Source organism: Equus caballus, chromosome 11 (assembly GCF_041296265.1).
Source record: "Equus caballus isolate H_3958 breed thoroughbred chromosome 11, TB-T2T, whole genome shotgun sequence".
NCBI lineage: Eukaryota > Metazoa > Chordata > Mammalia > Perissodactyla > Equidae > Equus > Equus caballus.
The window spans coordinates 42,690,303-42,709,731 of record NC_091694.1 but is presented as its reverse complement, the minus strand read 5'-3'; the positions used below and the strand labels follow the sequence as shown (position 1 = coordinate 42,709,731).

The following is a 19,429-nucleotide window of genomic DNA, read 5'->3' as shown; positions in this document are numbered from 1 at the left end:
TTTCTTCAAGCTCACTGAATCTTATTTCTTGGGTGGAAGTGGGGTGGATGAGGTAGGGGAGAGGCAGCTTGGCCCTCCTGCCTGGGCACCCTCCACACACCTCTCCCGCTCATCCAGAGCCAAAGCCGGCTGCCCGTGTGCTCTTCTCTTGCTTCCCCAAATACTCTGGGCACAGGACTGCTTGTTCTCTGGCTCCTGGCCTGGAGGGAAACAGACAAGGGTTCATTCTCTTACCTTCTCCATCCCCCTCCTGGGTAAGCCCAGGTGAATAAGGGGTGCATAGAAAGAAACTCAGTTCCTTACTCCCTGTCCTGGACTCCTGCACTTTGTTGGTGGCTCTGTCCTACCTACTTGACCTGTTGTGACAATTTAGGTGACTCTTCTTCACCAGACCAGGCTTAATCCCTAACATCCAGCACAATGCCCGGCATATGGTAAAGGCAATTGTGGCAGAAATGAGGGCAAGGCCATTTTCTGCCTCTGGGGCCCTGGTGGCAGGGATCCACGAGGTGGGCGGGGGGACAGACCACAACAGCCTCCGAGATCCTGGCAGGGGAGTCACTCCACCTCCTCGCCCCGCCCATGTGGGCGTGACCCTGCCACGAGCACCAGTCCTGAGGAGGGGGCGTGGCCAGGGCGGGGGAGGTGCTGGCCCCGCCCCCCGGGGGGAGTCACGTAGCTCTGCGGCATCCGCAGCCTCATTTACAGGAGCCGTGGCTGGAGCCACAGCTGTTGCCGACCTGACCTCGAGCTGTTGGTGTGGCTGCTGCTGCTAACTCACTGCGCACAGGTGAGGCCCAGGGCGAGGCGGGAGAAGCTCAGCATCTCCCCTTCCTCTCCCTGACTCTTCCCCCTGCCATCCTTACCCTGTTCCCGGGGTCCCTGGATGTGCCTTCTGGGCGCTCTCCTTACATCCTCTCTCATTTCTGCCCACTTGAAACCCCATGGTTCAGCCTGTCCCACGACACCACGTCTAGACCTCAGCTTTTCCAATCCCAAATCTTCCTACCTACTGGATTTTTCCTTGGGGTCAGCCTCTCCCACCCAGACTATTTTAATGTCAGCCTGCTCCCTCTCCTAGGCTGTTTCCTCTCCAGTTCTCTTGCCTTCTCTGTCCCCCTGGTCTAGGTCCTTTCTGCTGACTAGTTAGCCTGTCTAACCATCACCTCCCTACGAGTCTCCTCCCTGCTCCTCCTGCATCTCTCCCTCCCTTTCTCAGGCTCTCTACTTATTCCTTTCAACCCTGATCCTCTGCTCCAATCTGACTGCATACGCAGTCAGTTTTGGGGTATGGAAAAGAAGTTATGCAAGTCTGTGGCAGTTATTTGTGCCATTCCTACTCCCTATCTGCCCCCCTCCTCTCAACCTTTTCCTCCAGAAGCCAAGGGAAGAGGGGTGATGGGTACTTTTGCCTCATCCTGAAGCCTTGAAAGTAAGTGCACTTTTCCCTAGGGGTCCTAATGATGATGAGAAAAGGGAAGCTGGAAGGTTAGGGCTTATGCCTACCTGACGAAGGGGCCAAATTCAGTGCAAGAAGGATTGGCCTCTTCGTTTGAGCAGTAGTTTCATAAGAAGACCGATAGCTTCAGGGCTGCTCACCTCCCCACCCCCACCCTGCATCTTTCCCTGGGGCCGGGAAGGGTGCCCACCAGGGACAAAAGGCGATGTGGGAACTGGGGCCCAAGCCTGCTAGCTGTCAGTGGGATTGGTGCCACTTTGACGCCCAGGACTCATGCCAAGGACTGCTGCCCTATTTCCAGCTCCATGCTTGTTGGGTGTTGGGGGGTCAGGGGTGGCTGCCATTTGGCCCATATGGCCAGGAGAGGAAGCAGAGGAAGTAGTGGGTGGGGTCCAGTTTTTATATCTTGTCTCCATTTCACAGAGCTGTCACCATGCCTCACTCGTACCCAGCCCTTTCTGCTGAGCAGAAAAAGGAGTTGTCCGACATTGCCCTTCGGATTGTGGCCCCAGGCAAAGGCATTCTGGCCGCAGATGAGTCTGTAGGTAGGTGGGTGCCTATGGCCAGGTGGGGTAGAGGTGACCAGGGAGCTGTTGGGATGACCTTGCCACCCCTCTTTGCCTCTAGGCAGCATGGCCAAGCGGCTGAGCCAGATCGGGGTGGAGAACACAGAGGAGAACCGCCGTTTGTACCGCCAGGTCTTGTTCAGTGCCGATGACCGTGTGAAGAAGTGCATTGGAGGTGTCATCTTCTTCCATGAGACACTCTACCAGAAAGATGATAATGGTGTCCCCTTCGTCCGTACCATCCAGGATAAGGGCATTGTCGTGGGCATCAAGGTGCAGCCACTGGCCCTGGATGGGGTTGAGCATGGAAACTGATGTGTGTGTGAGGGGTGGCAAGGGGAATGTTGCTTGAGTTCAGCCCTCTACCTGTGTTTCCCCTACAGGTTGACAAGGGTGTAGTGCCTCTAGCCGGGACTGATGGAGAAACCACCACTCAAGGTACAGGATGGGTAGGCTTCAGGACCATAGGGTTGTTGGGTAGTTGATGCTGGCAAAGAGTGATGAGGCTGACACTGTGCCTGCAGGGCTGGATGGGCTCTCGGAACGCTGTGCCCAGTACAAGAAGGATGGTGCAGACTTCGCCAAGTGGCGCTGTGTGCTGAAAATCAGCGAGCGCACACCCTCAGCACTTGCCATTCTGGAGAATGCCAATGTGCTGGCCCGCTATGCCAGCATCTGCCAGCAGGTTTGTGTATATGTGTGTGAGGGGATCAGATGGGGTTCCCTGGGCCTGGTGGGGAGAGGGTTACAGGGCTTTCTCCCATCCTGCCTACTACCTCTCCCAAGCTACTCTATTCTTACCTGCAGAATGGCATTGTGCCTATTGTGGAACCAGAAATCCTGCCTGATGGAGACCATGACCTCAAACGTTGCCAGTATGTTACAGAGAAGGTGAGTCCACACCTGGGCACAGACACTGACAGGGGAGCCTGTTCCCCATAGTTCCTGCTCAGATGCAGGCACTCTCCCCCAGCACTCTTTTACTGGATCCTAAAACAGACCTGTGAGTCTGAGCCTATACTGACCTTCACAGTCATGCCCACCCACCCCTAGTCAGGGAGCATAGAGCAATCAGTGGCAAGGGCCCAGAACCTAATAAACCTTCTCTGATCCCCAGGTCCTAGCTGCTGTGTACAAGGCCCTGAGTGACCATCATGTGTACCTAGAGGGGACCCTGCTCAAGCCCAACATGGTGACCCCTGGCCATGCCTGTCCCATTAAGTATAGCCCAGAGGAGATTGCCATGGCAACTGTCACTGCCCTGCGTCGCTCTGTGCCCCCAGCTGTCCCAGGTACCACCTTACTTCCTAACTTGTTCCCATCTCTAAGATTCATCCTCATGTTCTTCTTGTGGCCTTCAGGGGTCCCTTATGCTGGAAAAATAGGGAGTGACTGACCCGTTGTCTTCTCTTCTCCACTCTAGGAGTGACCTTCCTGTCTGGGGGTCAGAGTGAAGAGGAGGCATCACTCAACCTCAATGCTATCAACCGCTGCCCTCTTCCCCGGCCCTGGGCCCTCACCTTCTCCTATGGACGGGCCCTGCAGGCCTCTGCACTCAATGCCTGGCGAGGGCAACAGGACAATGCTGGGGCCGCCACTGAGGAGTTTATCAAGCGGGCTGAGGTTGGGAGCTAGAGGTGGTGGTTGGGGAGGTGGTGTGTAGCTAGGCAGGGGGCAGCACCTGGAGGCTATAGCCTGGGCAGGGTTTGGCACCTGTGGGCTGGATCAGGCTGCTTACCCCTCTTCCCTTTTGCAGGTGAATGGGCTTGCAGCCCAGGGCAAGTATGAAGGAAGTGGAGAAGATGGTGGAGCAGCAGCACAGTCCCTCTACATTGCCAACCATGCCTACTGAGTCCCTACTCCATACCACAGCACTTGGCCTGGCCATCTGAACCCAGTTTGCCTGTAGTTAGGACCAGGGCCAAATAGCCATGCAGAGCAGAGATGCCTCCATTCAGCACTGAGTCATCTTCCTTTTTCCTCCTCCCTTCCCCTCTCCCATTGCTGCACCTGGGACCTTTGGACGGGAGGATAGGGAGCCCTTCATGACTGAGGGCAGGAGAACTTGCTAGAAGTCAGAGCAGGATGTCTGGGTCTTTCCCCTGCCTCTGTCAGCCCCTACAACTTCCCCATGATGGGATAGCTTCTCCTTGGACTCTTCTTGCCTGCCCTCTCTCCTGGGATCAGAGGGTAGGACACCAGACCTGACTCATGCCTTGGGAACATACCACATAGCAAATAAATGGTAGCAAAACATGCTACTTTGTCTGTCTCTTTTACACATCAAATTCCCACCTCCCAGTTTCTGATCTCTGCGCTGACTCTGTCTCTGAGCTCTCTGATTGTGGAGGTGGAGAGGGGGGGTTTTAAGTTTTACCGTGCTTTAAGTTTATGGGGGAAGGGCACACCCAGTCACCACTCCCAGCTCAGGCTCTTGCCTATTAATGTCCAATGCTGGAGCGTGGCAGTATAGAGGGCTGCAAGTCTTTCAGGGACTGCCACATCAGAGGCACTAGGCTGCAGCTGCAGAAGGATGGAGTGAAGCAAGACTTGAGCAACTCCCGAAGGCAGTTTTTGTGCAAGGCCCAAAACTGGGATAAGAGGGTTTGGGAGTTTCTTACTTCTCAGCTGTGTTGAGTCCTGCTGGGGCTTGACACATTTGGCTAGGGGGAGCCACCCCAGGGGACCACCTGGGCTGCTGCCCAACAAGGAAAAACCCCAAGGCTCAGGACTGCCAGACTGAGCAAGGTATCTAGGAGGCTGCCAAGGGCTATTGCCTACTCCCATTTGGGGTAGGTGGGGGCACAGAGGGGACCAATTTGAGGGTCTGGGCAAGGGCAGACCTGGTGAAGTCGCATGCTGAACTTGGACCACTTGGCTGGGGTATAGGGGTAGTTTGAACACCTGGATCTATCTGAGCAGGTAAAAAGATAAGAGAACCTGCTGATGTGTTCTGTGTCAACTGGGGAGGCCATGTTCTGTGTAAAGTGCACAACCAGGGCTCTACCCTGCTAATTATTGCAATATTGGAACGTAGGCACAATGTGACCTGACCTTATATTAACAAACTTAGCCAACGCTTACGTAGCACTTTCTGTGTGCTCCTGCCAGGCCCTATTCTAATCACTTGGTATTTGTTCACTCATTTACTACACTATCCCAATTTTAATGTGAGGAAACAGGAACAGAGAGGTTAACTTCTCAAGATCACTCAGTTGAAGGGGTGAAGCCAGGATCTGAACCAAAGTAATCAGGATCCAGAGGCTGTGATCGTGAATTTTCAAGAATTTTAAGTGAAGTATCCGGACTTTTACAAGTTGGAAATGAATTCAAATTTATTTTAAAAACTCCATGAGCCAAATACGCTAAAAAGGTACTACTAGCTTGTCACCTCCATGTTTGAAGCTTGAGGAGAGGGTGTCTGGAAAAAGACCTCTATGGCAGGGATAATAAACAGTGATGGTGATAGGTGACATATGAGTGCTTGCCGTGTGCCAGGCTCATAACATGAATGACCTCATTTTGGCAAACATCTCCATTTTCCAGTTGAGAAAGCTGAGACTTAGAACTGCCCATGGTCGCCCAGCTAGTCTTCAACGACTGCAGATTTTCGCTCTTAATCCCCAGGGCTAAAAGTGTGTTCTACAAGGAAGCGGACTAACCAAGCACCTTCCATCCACGCCGACAAGGGCACAGCCCCTCGACGACCTCCGGCCTCGGTGCTGACCACACAAACTCCGGGCGAGGCTCCCTGCGCACCCCGCCCACGCTCGCCGGCCTTCTCCGCCTGCGCGTCTGGAGGGCCGCTCGCGATTGGCCGCGATCGCGGCCGTGGCCCCGCCCCCTCGCTGCGAGTTTCTGATTGGGGGAGGCCTACGCAACTCCGCCCTTTGGCGGCTGGAGCAGCCGGAAGCCAGCATGGCGGCAGCCGGGGCAGCTGCCACAGACCTAGGTGCAGTGGCGTTCGGGTGGGGGCCTGCGGCTGGCTTATTGCGACGGAGAGATGCGGGAGTGGGGATTGTGGTGTGCCCGAGGTCCCGCGGACTGGGGGTCAGGGGCCGCTTCAGACAAGATCCCTTCAGACTGAGGCCCGGGCCGCTCGCACGGGGATCCGTACGGGCGCGGTCCGAGAGCCTCTGGGTACCGATTGCCGGGGCTCCTTCTTGTTGGGAGTGGGGCCGGCACCCGAGCCCGCTTTCGGCACCTCAGTCTGTCCCTCCGTCCCTCCAGAGGTGGTCCGAGGCAAGCGCGCCGCCCTCTTCTTCGCTGCGGTGGCCATCGTGCTGGGGCTGCCGCTCTGGTGGAAGACCACGGAGACCTACCGGGCCCCGTTGCCTTACTCCCAGATCAGTGGGCTGAATGCCCTGCAGGTGAGACCTCGGTGCGGGAGGGCCAGGGGACAGCCCACCCGCAAGGTGGAGACTCAGCTGGTGGCCCTGATCCTCCTTCCCGTAGCTGCGACTCATGGTGCCCGTCACTGTCGTGTTTACTCGGGACTCAGTACCACTGGACGACCAGGAGAAGCTGCCCTTCACCGTTGTGCATGAGAGAGAGATCCCTCTGAAATGTGAGTTCCTGGGGGCGGGTCAGCGCTGCCTTTCCAGTGTGAGCTCAGTCCAGAGATGGGTTGGGTAGAAGGAGCGCGGGTATCACATAAAGGTAGTTAAAAATTTACTAAAAGGCCTCTCTGGGTGAACTGTGTGTTTGGTTAGAGGAAAAGCAGCTTTAAATTCAGCGTTCATTATTAAGGAGGCAATTTTGTTCATAAAACAGTTACCTGATCAGAAGCAGTTGATGCTCATTAGGGGATAGGGGAGGAAGTAGAATGTAGTGGAAAGAATGCAGGGATTGGAATCAAGTTGGACTTGCACACACAGGCCTTATTCAGGTTAACGTTAAACACTTTACTGAGCATTAGGCACTTTTCTTAGTACCAGGAATTTGGGGATGAATAAGAAATTGATAATAAAATTCATAGTCAGGGCAGAGAGACACTTAGATAAAGAAATCACAGTAGAAGTATATAAGAAACAGTTATGGGGCTGCCCTGTGGCCGAGTGGTTAAGTTCATGCGCTCTGCTTCAGTGGCCCAGGGTTTCTCCGGTTCAGATCCTGGGTGCGGACATGGCACTGCTTGTCAGGCCAGGCTGAGACGGCATCCCACATGCCACCGCTAGAAGGACTCACAACTAAAAATACACAACTATGTACTGGGGGTCTTTGGGGAGAAAAAGGAAAAATAAAATCTTAAAAAAAAAAAAAAGCAGAGGTTGCTCTTAATAAAGAGCCTTTAACTGTCTGGGAGGAAAAAAAGGCAGAGAAGGTTTCAGGGGATGTAATTTTTAAGGATTTTTTTTTAAGATTTTATTTTTCCATTTTCTCCCAAAGCCCCCCAATACATAGTTGTGTATTTTTAGTTGTGGGTCCTTCTAGTTGTGGCACGTGGGACGCCGCCTCAGCATGGCCCAATGAGCGGTGCCATGTCCGTGCCCAGGATTCAAACCGGCAAAACCCTGGGCCTCCGAAGGGGAGCGCGCGAACTTAACCACTTGGCCATGGGGGTGGCCCCCTGAGGATTTTTAAAGAATGTGAAGGAGTTCGGGTTAAATGAGGAGGGGAAGGAGGGAATAGCATGAGCCAGTAATAATGATAGCTAATATTAGTTATTCACTATATGCCACAAACTGGGTGAAGCACTTTACATGTGTTACCTCATTTAATCCTCTCTAACATTATGATCCCCATTTTATAAACGAAAAAATGGACTTAGAGTTTTTAATTTGTCCCATATCACACAGCTAGCTAGTAAGAGGTGAAACTGGGATTTAAATCCAGGCCTGGGCCGGCCGGGTGGCGCAGTGGTTAAGTGCGCACATTCTGCTTCAGTGGCCTGGTGTTGGCTGGTTAGGATCCCGGGTGGGGACATGGCGCTGCTTGGCAAGCCATGCTGTGGTAGGTGTCCCACATATAAAGTAGAGGAAGATGGGCACGGATGTTAGCTCAGGGCCAGTCTTCCTCAGGAAAAAGAGGAGGATTGGCAGCAGTTAGCTCAGGACTAATCTTCCTCAAAAAAGTAATAAATAAATAAACAAATCCAGGCCTGACTGATTCTACTGTTCAAGCTTTCAACCAACAAACCATACTGCCTCCCGTGTAAAAGCATGGAGGGGTGATCTATGAGCAGTTTTACCCTTCTGGAGTGTGAAGTGAAAGATTGGGAGTGACAGGAGATGTAGGCTGAGTCCAGATCATGAAGTGCCTATGTGCCATTTACTTTCTAGTTTTTTTTGTTTTTTGGTTTTTTTTGAGGAAGATTAGCCCTGAGCCAACATCTACCACCAATCCTCCTCTCTTGCTGAGGAAGACTGGCCCTGAGCTAACATCCATGCCCATCTTCCTCTACTTTATAAGTGGGACGCCTGCCACAGCATGGCTTGCCAAGCAGTGCCATGTCTGCACCCGGGATCCAAACTCGTGAACCCCGGGCCGCCAAAGCAGAACTTGTGAACTTAACCGCTGTGCCACTGGGCTGGCCCCGAGTTTCTAGTTTTTTAACCTTGGTCAAACATTTTTTAAAAGATCGTATGTCATATGGTTTAACCTAAGGTACACACACATACATTTTGTTTCTCAAAACAAAAATTGGGTCATACCTCACATGTCAGTTTGCAACTTGATTGTCGTCAATTTGTCGTGGACTTCTTCAGATTTAGTGACACAGTGTTCAATAGTATGGACATACTGGGGAGATAGTATGTGGAGTGGCCAAGAGTATGGAATTTGGTATAAGAGAGCTGAGTTAAAGCCTTGGTTCTGCCACTTATTTGTGTGAATTTGGGTGAGGATGTTAAACCTCTCTAAACCTTGGTTTTCTCATCTGTTAATTAGGACTAGTAATAGTGTTGTTCATTTATTCAACAAATATTGAGTTCCTGTGTCAGATACTGTTGTAGTTGCTACAGTGAACAAAAAAGAGGAGAACAGATAATTAAAAGGATAAACAAGAAAAATGTGTGTTAGATGGTGATAGGAAAAAAATAGAACAGGGCAGGGGGATAGAGAGATTTTCTTGGGGGATGGGGAGGTCTTTGCCATTTTAGATAGGGTGACAGGGAAAGGTATCATTTGAAAACAGGACATTCAAGTAAAGACCTAAAAGAGGTGAAGGAGTAAGTTGTGTAGATATCTGGGAGAGGAGCATTTTTGGCACAGAGAAAAGCAAGTATAAGGTCCTGAGGTGGGAGCAGGGGTGGTGCCTTTGCAGGACAGTAAGAATGGCATTGTGGCTAGAGTGAGGTGAGTGAGGGAGAGAGGAAGAGGAAATGAAATAAAACCAGAGTGGGAAAAGGGGCCCAGACTCACATGTGGCTTTTATTCTGGATGGGAAGGGAAGCCATTGAAGGGTTTTTTTGTTTTGTAAACATAACTACCATTATCACACCTAACCACATTAGCCATAACTCCTTAATGTCACCTAATTTCCAGTCTGTATTCAGATTTCCTTAATTATCTCAAAGGTGTCCTTTTACAGCTGGTTTATTCTAATCAGGATCAACATACTGCATTTTGTTAAATCTCTTTCATTGTATATTAGCTGTTCCTACCCCATCCCAATACAACTTCTTTTCATTGATTTGTTGGAGAAACCAGGTCATTTGTTTTATAGAACGTTTCATATTCTGGATTTGGCAGATTGCTTCCTCCTACTTTCATTTAATTTATTCCTCTATTGTCCATATTTCTTTTTTTTTTTTTTGAGAAAGATTAGCCCTGAGCTAACTACTGCCAATCCTCCTCATTTTGCTGAGGAAGACTGGCCCTGAGCTAACATCCGTGCCCATCTTCCTCTACTTTATATGTGGGACTCCTACTACAGCATGCCTTTTGCCAAGTGGTGCCATGTCCGCACCCCAGATCTGAACCGGTGAACCCTGGGCTGTCAAAGCGGAACGTGTGCACTTAACTGCTGTGCCACCGGGCCGGCCCCATATTATCCATATTTCTTATAAACTGGTAGTTAGATTTATAGGTTTGATTAAAATCAGGTTCAATTTTTTAGGCAAGAATACTTTATAGTTGATGTGGTATACTTCCTATTGTGTATGTCATGAAGCATGTAGTGGCTGGTTGTTTCACTTTGGGTAATGCAAAGATGATTTAGTGAGTTCAGTTATTGTCAGCTTGATTTCTATATTTAGTTCCCTGTTAACGTTTTACCTGATGGTTTTAGCATCCATTGATGCTGGAATCTACTTCATTAATGGTTGCAAAATGGCAGTTTTTAAACTCTATAATTTCTTCTGCATACATGATCTAGAATTCTTCTATAAAGAACTTGCCCAATAAATTTTAGGTTCAATTTGTCAAGTTCCAGGGGATGAAAAAAATCCCTTTGGGATTGCCTTACATGTATAGATTAACTTGGGGAGAATTGACATCCTTAGACTATTTAATCTTTCCGTCCAGGAGCCTTGTATTCCTTTTCCATTTTATTCAGATCTTCTTTTATGTCCTTTAGTAAAGTCCTGGGTTTTTTCTTATAGTTTCATACATTTATTCCTGGGTATTTTTATGTTCTTTATTGTTATTACGGTTGGGATTTTTAAAATACTTGCTTTTCTAATTGGATATTGCTCATATTTATCAGAAAGCTATTGATGCTTACGTATTCTTGTATCTAGAACTGTTACTAGTTCTAATAATTTTTCAGTTGGTTCTCCTTGATTTTCTTGGAAAATATACTACTTCAAAAGTGGCCATTTTCTCTCTTTCTTTCAAATATTCATGTTTTATTTCTCTTTCTTCACTTACTACATTGGTCAGGAACTTCAGAAAGAACATGCTGAATAATAGAGGAGATAGCAGGCATCCTTCTTTTATTACCGATTGTGATGGAACTGTATTTTCTGTGTTGTTGTTAAGTGTGCTTCTTGTTTTTATCAAGAATGTTCATGGAAGTTAATTATTTTGGGGCACCTATTGAAGTGATCATATGGTTTTTCTCCTTTCACCTGTTAATGTACTGAATATTGTAATAGATTTCCCTGTGTGAAAGGATACTTCAGGTTGAAGGTAGTGTGTCCATAGGCAGAGGCAAGAGTTGGGCAGATGGAAGAAGTGGAGTGTTGTGTATTTGATATCATCCATGCAGAAATTGTTAGAAGTGGCTGTAGCTTCTTGGTCTTTCTCTGCAGTCATCTTGCTATCCTCAGATGCTGGACAGCGTTAGGGCTGGGAAGGTGGGGAGAGGTCTGTTACGTGTTCTTCCCATCATGCATCTTCCTTTTCTACTCAGACAAAATGAAAATCAAATGCCGTTTCCAGAAGGCCTACCGGAGAGCTCTGGACCATGAGGAGGAGGCCCTGTCATTGGGCAGTGTGCAAGGTACCAGAAGGAGTGATCACACCATTTCAACATGAAACCCTCTTTTTCCTTCTTATCTTTAAGTGTGTAGTTTCCATACCTTGTCTTAACTCCAAAATCTTTCTGGGAAAGCTTAGAATGAGATACCTTGTGTTTCCGCCTGGACCACTGAGGGCCAAGCCTGGCCACAGGGTCAGCTGGGTGTGAGTGGGAGGCAGAGGGATGGCTTAGGCACTCTGTGGGCCGAGGGGAGAGGGAATGGTGTTTTTGCTCCTGGTGCAGTACCTGCTCTTGTCTCCAGAGGCAGAAACCATGTTAGCTGAGCCACAGGAGCAAGCAGAGGGCTCCCTGACTGTGTACGTGATCTCTGAACACTCTCCACTTCTCCCTCAGGTAGGGTGAGCAGAGGCTGCGGCCTTGCCTTAGTCCTTCAGCTCGTCCTCTCCTAGGCCGTCTCCCTCTTGCAGTATTGCTGTCCATTTCTTCCATTCGCTACAGAAAATTCCCCAATTATTTTTTAAAAAGAATGAAAACAGGGATTTATTCATTGACTCTGGCTCTTTTTAAATCCAACACTGATAGATGGTTAAAGCTTCAGTGACCATTTAAAGAGGGGAAAAAAAATCAGTAGGATTAAAAGAAAGAAGCTGGATTGAATGGGTTGTGGTGGTAACACGGGCCCTACATTGACCTTTTTACTTTATGAGCAAAAGGCTCGGTGGGAGGTATACCATGTACCATTTTCTTTTTAAATTTATAATGAAATATTTAATTCTTATGAAAAGATGAAAGAAAATTTTGATGAGCATCCATGTACCCACCCCCAGCTTCCAAACTACAGGATAGCAGTGTAGTTGGAGCCCCATGCGTCTCCATGGTTACACCCCACTCCCGCTCAGCCCCAGGTGACCATATTTTGTATGTATCATTTCTTACTTTTCTTTTGAGTTTTATCACATGTTGTATCTCCGTAAACAATATATTTAATTTTACATATTTTTGAACTGTATATAAATGGTATAATATAGCATATGTTCTTCTGCAACTTTCATTTTGTTCAACATTTATGTTTGAGAGAATCATCCATGCTAATACATGTAGTTGAATCTAATGGATTCATTTTTATTTCTTTATTTCTTTATTTATTTTTAAGATTGGCACCTGAGCTAACAACTGTTGCCAATCTTCTTTTTTCTTTTTTCCTGCTTTTTCTCCCCAAATCCCCCCAGTACATAGTTGTATATTTTAGTTGTGGGTCCTTCTGGTTGTGTCATGTGGGATGCCGCCCTCAGCCTGGTGGGACGAGCGGTGCCATTTCTGCGCCCAGGATCCGAACCCGTGAAACCCTGGGCCACTGAAGGGCATGAACTTAACTACTCGGCCCTGGGGCTGGCCCCTGGATTCATGTTTAATTCTATCTAATGTTTCATTGTATAACATAGCATAATTTTTCCATTATGTTACTGATGGGCGTTTCAGTGTCTCCACATTTTTACTATTAGAAATAATGTAGACATTATCATGAACATTCTTGTACTTGCCTCTTTGCCGTGTGCCTTTTACGTATATGAACCTTTCCAGTTTGTTTATTCTGCTTTTCTTGCTCAGCATGCTGTCACTTAGTTTCTAGCCAGTGAAGATTTAGGTAATTGCCTGGACTTATGTCTACTGGGGATGCAAAGGGATCTGAAATGAATGGAAACGCTCATATATATCCATAGTTCAGAAATGCTGTGTTAATAGTTCACTATGAATAAATAAATATTCACTATAAATAAAGAGAGGTGCAGGCCTCTTGGTCAGTGGCAAAAGGCCAGAGTCTCAAAGACAGGAACCAGAGTGCTCTTCTCCTTTCTTCCCTGAGCCATGGGCATTCTGTCTCTTGCTTGCCTCTCACAGGATATGATGAGCTACATTGGGCCCAAGAGGACAGCAGTTATGCGGGGCATAATGCACCGGGAGGCCTTTAACATCATTGGCCGCCGCATAATCCAGGTAGCCCAGGCCATGTCTTTGACTGAGGATGTGCTTGCTGCGGCCCTGGCAGACCACCTTCCAGAGGACAAATGGAGCTCTGATAAGAGGCGGCCTCTCAAGTCCAGCTTGGGTAGGGTGACTGGGCTTTGCCATGGGAAGAGAGAGGGACATGAATAATGTGGAGGCATTGGGGCAGGAGGGGAATCTGCATGCAAACTCTTTACTCCTTTCTTCTCTGGTCTCAGCTTTTTCTTAAAGCACTCAGTGTTCCTCATCCTAGTTTTATCCTCGCTTTGGTTCCATGATGGCAACCAGTGCTATTCCAGAGGAAAAGCAAGTTCAGCTCAGCCAGGGATACAGGCTGCCCTTGATCCACAGAAGCCTCTGGCTTCCCTGACTCCTGTTTCTATAGGCTATGAGATCACCTTCAGTTTACTCAACCCAGACCCCAAGTCCCATGACGTCCACTGGGACATCGAGGGGGCTGTCCGGCGCTATGTGCAGCCCTTCCTGAATGCCCTCAGTGCTGCGGGCAACTTCTCTGTGGACTCTCAGGTGAGACTGGGAGCAAGTTGAGGAGTCCTTTTCCTGGCTACACCATCCTTTTCAAAGTCCATGCATATTTAGTGTTTACAAATATAGTCTGTTCTTCCAGCTCTTAGAGCTTGCTGATTTGCCAGGAATTTCCCATGTATGTATATGATTATGCTGTCTTTTTTCCCTCCTTGGTGTTTAGCTTGGGGAGTTTTGTCAATACTATTTAAAACTCACTTCATTATGGCTCCCTCTAGAACCGTATTTGCCAGTTGTGCCATCCTTAAGAAAGTTATTAAAAAAACCCAAAAAACTTGCTGAAATATGTTAATGTAGTAACAATAAAGATGTAAAGAATGGAGCTTTCTGTATTACATAATGTCCTTTTAGGGAAAAAGTGGGAGAAATTTCTATCAGGTCTTGGTAGTGGGAGTAATTACTTCTGAATAACTGACTTGATTTGATCTTGTGGACAGTGAATTATATTCTTTGTTTCTCTCTTTGTTTAGGCTGTTAGAAAGCCTGGTAAAATATGTGGTTTTCAAAGCTTGTATTTATTAATTTTACCGTTGACTTCATTATATTTTTCCTACATCTGTTTTCTCTTAGCCCTAATTTTACCTTTTAATATTTTGCCCTGTCCTAATTGTATCTTTTCAAGGCACCTCAAAACTTTTTGGGGACAAAGTGGGATATAAATGTATAAACAAAATAATGTTCTCCCTCTTTGCTCCACAGATCCTTTACTATGCAATGTTGGGGGTAAACCCCCGCTTTGACCCAGCTTCCTCCAGCTACTATTTGGCCTCGCACAGTCTACCCCACGTCATCAACCCCGTGGAGTCCCGGCTGGGTGAGCTCCTGAGGATGAGGGTTTTTCTTCCAGGCTGGGGACGGACCCTATAGGCCTTGGGTTTGGAGGCAGGTTGTATGTAGCGATGGTTCCCAGGTTGGGTTGGTCTGAGGGCATCAAGGAAGTGCTGGGCATTTAGGCTCCTTTTTCATGATACCCTGTTGATGACAGATCTTCACACCTTCATATCCAAACACATTTATTAAATGTGATTCCCAGCTCTTTTTTATAAATGAATGGATAGGCTGCGTCTCCCTCCCTGCAAGCCGTCCAGGAAAGGGATAGTTACACATGTAGGAAAGATAACAGGAAAAGTACATGAAAGTAGAATTCAAACTGACAGTTCTGCTGATTGAGATTGAGGAATCTTGAAGGTAGGATTCCAGTTTATCATTTTCAGGGTAAGACCAAGGAAGAGTGGGTATGACCAAGAACTGTAATACAGGCAAACCAAAGTGAGTATATCACTAGGTGTGGAATTTCAGGTATCAGGGCCATGCCATTGTGGACCAAGGGGTATGGGAGGGGCAGCACGTGAGGCCTTGGCAAATTCCTCCTTCATTCATTCATTCAGCAAATATTGGTTGAGGGACTGCTTTATGGCAGTGCTGATTAGAAATAGAAGGACATTTCACACAAGGGAACTATGAGCCTAGATGTAAGAGCACATAGACATTCAGGAAGCTCTGAAGTTTAGTGTGGCTGAACTGTGAGAAAGTGACCAAGGTGAAGTGGGCAGGCACCAGATCATAAAGGACCATATGAAGAAATTTCAACTCTAACCTGGTAGGGATGGCTAGCCTTTGACGGATATTAAGCAGGGAACTGACTTAAGGTCAGATTTATACTTGTATATAAAACGAGATATAGTAATATGGGTGCCATGTGGCAGTGGCCAAGAAAGCTGTCTTAGACAAGCAAGGGGGTGCCTCTTAGAAGAGGGGAGGTTCCAGGGGCATTTGGGGGCTAAGGACTGCACTTCATCTATGTGGTACATCTTGGGAGAATGTTCAGAGGTTCTTTATCACAGACAACCAGGACTGAAGGATATCCTAGTGATTACCAGTGGGGAAAATGAGGCCCAGAGTGAGTGACCAGTAAGTTAGAGGCTGACCTGGAACTAAGATCTCGATCCAGCGTGTTTTGGTATCTGACTCCCCTTCTCTTTGTACCACAGGATCCAGCGCTGCCTCCCTTTACCCTGTGCTCAACTTCCTACTCTATGTACCCGAGCTTGCCCACTCCCCCCTGTACATTCAGGACAAGGATGGGGCTCCAGTGGCCACCAACGCCTTCCACAGTCCCCGCTGGGGTGGCATTATGGTAATGGTCACATTGTGCAGACCCCAGAGCCCAAGCTTCAGGGACAGACAGATGTCCTCTGAGACTGTTCCTTCTCTTCTTCCTCTGGTGTCCTCCGTGGCCCAGCCTGTGGGAAGTGAGGGTACTGTGAGCCCCTGCTCCTCCTCTGCCAGCCTTCCTGCTTCTTATTTCCGTCAGTGTTTTCTATAATATGACCCTTTTTCACTTGCAGTTTGCACTTACTCAGGACTGTTGTGTGTATATCTTAGATCTTGGCTCTATCTATGGGAGTCTTGCCAGGTTGGGAACTTTGTCTCCCTTGTTAGACTGGGAGTTTCTCATGAGTAGGAACTCTAAAGTAGAATAAAAAATATCTCTGTTATAGGACTTTTGAGGGAGTAATCAGGGTAATTTATATAAAACTCCTAACAGCAGATATTAAAAAAATAATAGCTATACATCAGGTTTGTAATATCTAAAACGCACAGAATATGTCTTCTTTTTCTCTCGTGGGCTCTAGAGTGTCTAGGGTGGTGCTGTGCCTGATCCTGGCATGATGTGGCAACCTCATTTCCCCTTGCAGGTATACAATGTGGACCCCAAAGCCTACAATGCCTCGAAACTGCCAGTGAGAGTTGAGGTGGACATGGTGCGAGTGATGGAGGTGTTCCTGGCTCAGTTGCGGTAAGGTCCTGGGTGATCCTCTTGGAGGCATGGCCCCTGAGTGTGACCACAGTCTCCTGGGCTGACTGGAATGAAATCTCACCTGGCAAGGATTCCTTGACTGTGTGTAGAGCCCCAGGGAAACCAAGAGAGGTTTCCAGGGATGGTTTTATCTGTCTCCTAAGAAGGACTCGTTGCTGACAAAAACTGTTTTAGGAAAAATAGACTCATGAATGTCAGGTCCATGGGATGTGATTATGGGTGCTTAGGAAAATAGCTATTAATTCTTGGGCTAACTGATCTATTGCCAGTGGCTGCCTGAAGTCCTATGTTGAGGATTCTAAGGCTGTGTCTGGGCTCATCTGGAAAGAGGATTCTGATTGATTGGCAATGTCTGCCCTGGGTGCAGGATTAGAGAGGCACAGCACACAAGCCTTATCAGAGGTGGTCCTGAATCATCCCTTAACTAAGGCTCACTGGCTCCATGTGTCCAAAGAGAGGGTAGACAGGGTGAGGGGATTAAGTTAAGTTGGTGTTACCAGAAACGTTTTAGTCATGGAACCGTTCTTCAAACAAGATCTTGGAAGTCCAATATAGAAACAGGTAAAAGTGAAAACACTGATTAAAGCAGGGCTTGGGCCTCAGGATTGCTTAGTGTTGCTGCTCACACCCCAAGACCCCGAGGTACTTCCCTACAACCCCTGTGGTTCTGGGTAAGATTGGAAATCTTAGTAGTTATTCTAGGAGTCTTAACCATCTTCTTCCACCTTCTAGTTCTTCTCAGCTCCTTTGACCTCACTTCGCTGTTCCCGCAGGCTGCTCTTTGGGATTGCTCAGCCCCAGCTGCCTCCAAAATGCCTGTTTTCAGGGCCTAAGAGTGAAGGGCTAATGACCTGGGAGCTAGACCGGCTGCTCTGGGCTCGGTCCGTGGAGAACCTGGCCACAGCCACCACCACTCTCACTTCCCTGGCCCAGCTTCTGGGCAAGATCAGCAACATTGTCATCAAGGACGATGTGGCATCTGAGGTAAGCAGGCAGCGGATGGATTCTGTGGCCTAGAATTGGAGTGGCCATTGAGGGCCAGGGTGTGGTGAAACCAGAGAGCCAATTGAGGTTCAGGGTGTGTGTGTGCATGCCATCCTTGAGTGCCCCACGCTTCCTCTAGAGGGCAGTGCCAGCTCCACAGCAAGAGTCCAGATGAGGGTCTGAGGTTTTAAGCAGGCACTAAGAAAATACACTATAGCCCTTCTATCCTGGCCTCCATGTATCCTAGGTGAACTTAAGGCAACCTTTCTGGTAGACTGAAGACACTGTGAGGCCCAGCATCCCCACTACCAATGCCTAGGACTTACTGGTAACCCCCTGCCCACTTCCTAGGTCTACAGGGCTGTAGCTGCAGTCCAGAAGGCGGCAGAGGAGTTGGCCTCTGGGCACCTGGCCTCTGCCTTCGTTGCCAGCCAGGAAGCTGTGACGTCCTCGGAGCGTGCCTTTTTTGACCCGTCACTACTCCACCTCCTCTATTTCCCTGATGACCAGAAGTTTGCCATTTACATCCCGCTCTTCCTGCCTATGGCTGTGCCCATCCTCCTATCCCTGGTCAAGATCTTCCTGGAGACCCGCAAGTCCTGGAAAAAGCCTGAGAAGATAGACTGAGCAGGGCAGCATCTCAGTAGAAAGCCTTCCTTTCTGGCCAGGGTGGGAGGTATCTGATTGAGAGGCACAGCAATGGGGCCTATCACGAATGATTTGTCTCCAGCCTCTGCTGCCTCATCCAGCAACCAGGGTACAACACTCTAAGAAGGGTTCATCTTTCCTTTCCTTCCCATTCTTGTGGCTCAGATCCTCCCTTAGTCCGTGCACAACCCCGTATCCTCAAAAGGTGCATCATCAGGGTCTCCTTATCTGGTTTAAAGATGAAGGCCCTTGCGTAGCTCCCTCTGGGGCAGAGGCAGCTTATTGTGCTTCTGCCCTGTTCCTCACAGTCCTCTTGTACTGAGAGAGAGCGTTAGGGGAAAGCCCTGGGTTGGCTTCTAGCCCCCTCTGCTCATGCTTCTCTAGGGAGAAGCCCTAGCACTGTTCTCATGGAAGGGGCCAGTCACAGGTCACCTCTGGGGTCTTCTCCCTTACTCCCGCCCCCCTGGCTGACTATACCTGTTGGGTACAGCCTGACGGGAGTCCAGAAGGTGGCAGATCAGGACCTGATGCTGTGTGTTTGCAGAAGTTCCTTTCACCCTTTCATAGAGGCAATGTGGTACAGTGGGGAAAGTTCTGGACTTGGGGTCAAGCATGCCTGAATTCAAACTCTTGCTTCTGCACTTAACCATGTGGGGAGCTTTGAATAAGCCATTTAATCTCTCTGAGCCTCAGTTTTTCATTTGTTAAAATAGCACTAATGATACCTCCCTTACAAGGTGGTTGTGAGGATTAAATATAAGCATGTGAAATGTCGGGCATATTCTAGGCTCTCAATAAACATTGACTGAATGTGAATTGGAATGATACGAAGTATGAGCATACCTTTCATTCTTCATTTATGTGTAAGTAACAGTTTCCTAGTATCTGTCCTCCCGGGCTCACAGGTCCACCTTGCTTCCATCTGGCCTCCCTGTCCTGGAGGGCCCTGTGGTGGCTAGACACCTAGGCTGCTGTTCCTTAGCGTGTCCTGGGTTGTCCAACAAGACAGCATCTATTTCTGCTTTTTAGCAGGGGGT

At 48.5% G+C, this 19,429-nt stretch overlaps 2 protein-coding genes across 4 annotated transcripts; both read left to right on the top strand.

Moving 5' to 3' along the window:
* Nucleotides 1–610: 610 nt before the first annotated feature.
* On the top strand, nt 611–4,281 carry ALDOC (aldolase, fructose-bisphosphate C). Of its 3 annotated transcripts, none has more exons than XM_005597616.4 (10): nt 634–790; nt 1,379–1,432; nt 1,883–2,004; nt 2,087–2,298; nt 2,409–2,463; nt 2,550–2,710; nt 2,833–2,916; nt 3,143–3,317; nt 3,449–3,648; nt 3,782–4,281. In XM_005597616.4, exons 3-10 carry the CDS (start codon nt 1,893–1,895, stop codon nt 3,875–3,877), a joined length of 1,095 nt encoding a protein of 364 aa, XP_005597673.1. In that variant the 5' UTR covers nt 634–790; nt 1,379–1,432; nt 1,883–1,892; the 3' UTR covers nt 3,878–4,281. The 3 variants fall into 3 exon arrangements, with proteins under 3 accessions (XP_001504195.1, XP_005597673.1, XP_005597674.1); XM_005597617.4 differs by having other exon boundaries at nt 659–790; nt 1,382–1,432; XM_001504145.6 differs by lacking the exon at nt 1,379–1,432 and having other exon boundaries at nt 611–790.
* Nucleotides 4,282–5,562: 1,281 nt separating this feature from the next.
* On the top strand, nt 5,563–19,214 carry PIGS (phosphatidylinositol glycan anchor biosynthesis class S). Its single transcript, XM_001504143.6, has 12 exons — nt 5,563–5,977; nt 6,256–6,395; nt 6,481–6,592; nt 11,321–11,410; nt 11,691–11,782; nt 13,289–13,496; nt 13,779–13,921; nt 14,639–14,753; nt 15,931–16,076; nt 16,639–16,739; nt 17,534–17,744; nt 18,096–19,214. Exons 1-12 carry the CDS (start codon nt 5,944–5,946, stop codon nt 18,369–18,371), a joined length of 1,668 nt encoding a protein of 555 aa, XP_001504193.1. The 5' UTR covers nt 5,563–5,943; the 3' UTR covers nt 18,372–19,214.
* The last annotated feature ends 215 nt before the right edge of the window (nt 19,215–19,429 follow it).

Bases quoted from the DNA above. Each gene is read 5' to 3' on its own strand.
- ALDOC (XM_001504145.6), top strand. From the start codon at position 1,893: ATGCCTCACTCGTACCCAGCCCTTTCTGCTGAGCAGAAAAAGGAGTTG. The intron at 2,005-2,086 runs GTAGGTGGGTGC...CTTTGCCTCTAG, and splicing joins GGCCGCAGATGAGTCTGTAG to GCAGCATGGCCAAGCGGCTG. The intron at 3,649-3,781 runs GTTGGGAGCTAG...TCCCTTTTGCAG, and splicing joins AGTTTATCAAGCGGGCTGAG to GTGAATGGGCTTGCAGCCCA.
- PIGS (XM_001504143.6), top strand. From the start codon at position 5,944: ATGGCGGCAGCCGGGGCAGCTGCCACAGACCTAG. The intron at 5,978-6,255 runs GTGCAGTGGCGT...CCGTCCCTCCAG, and splicing joins GGCAGCTGCCACAGACCTAG to AGGTGGTCCGAGGCAAGCGC. The intron at 16,077-16,638 runs GTAATGGTCACA...TTCCCCTTGCAG, and splicing joins CCCGCTGGGGTGGCATTATG to GTATACAATGTGGACCCCAA.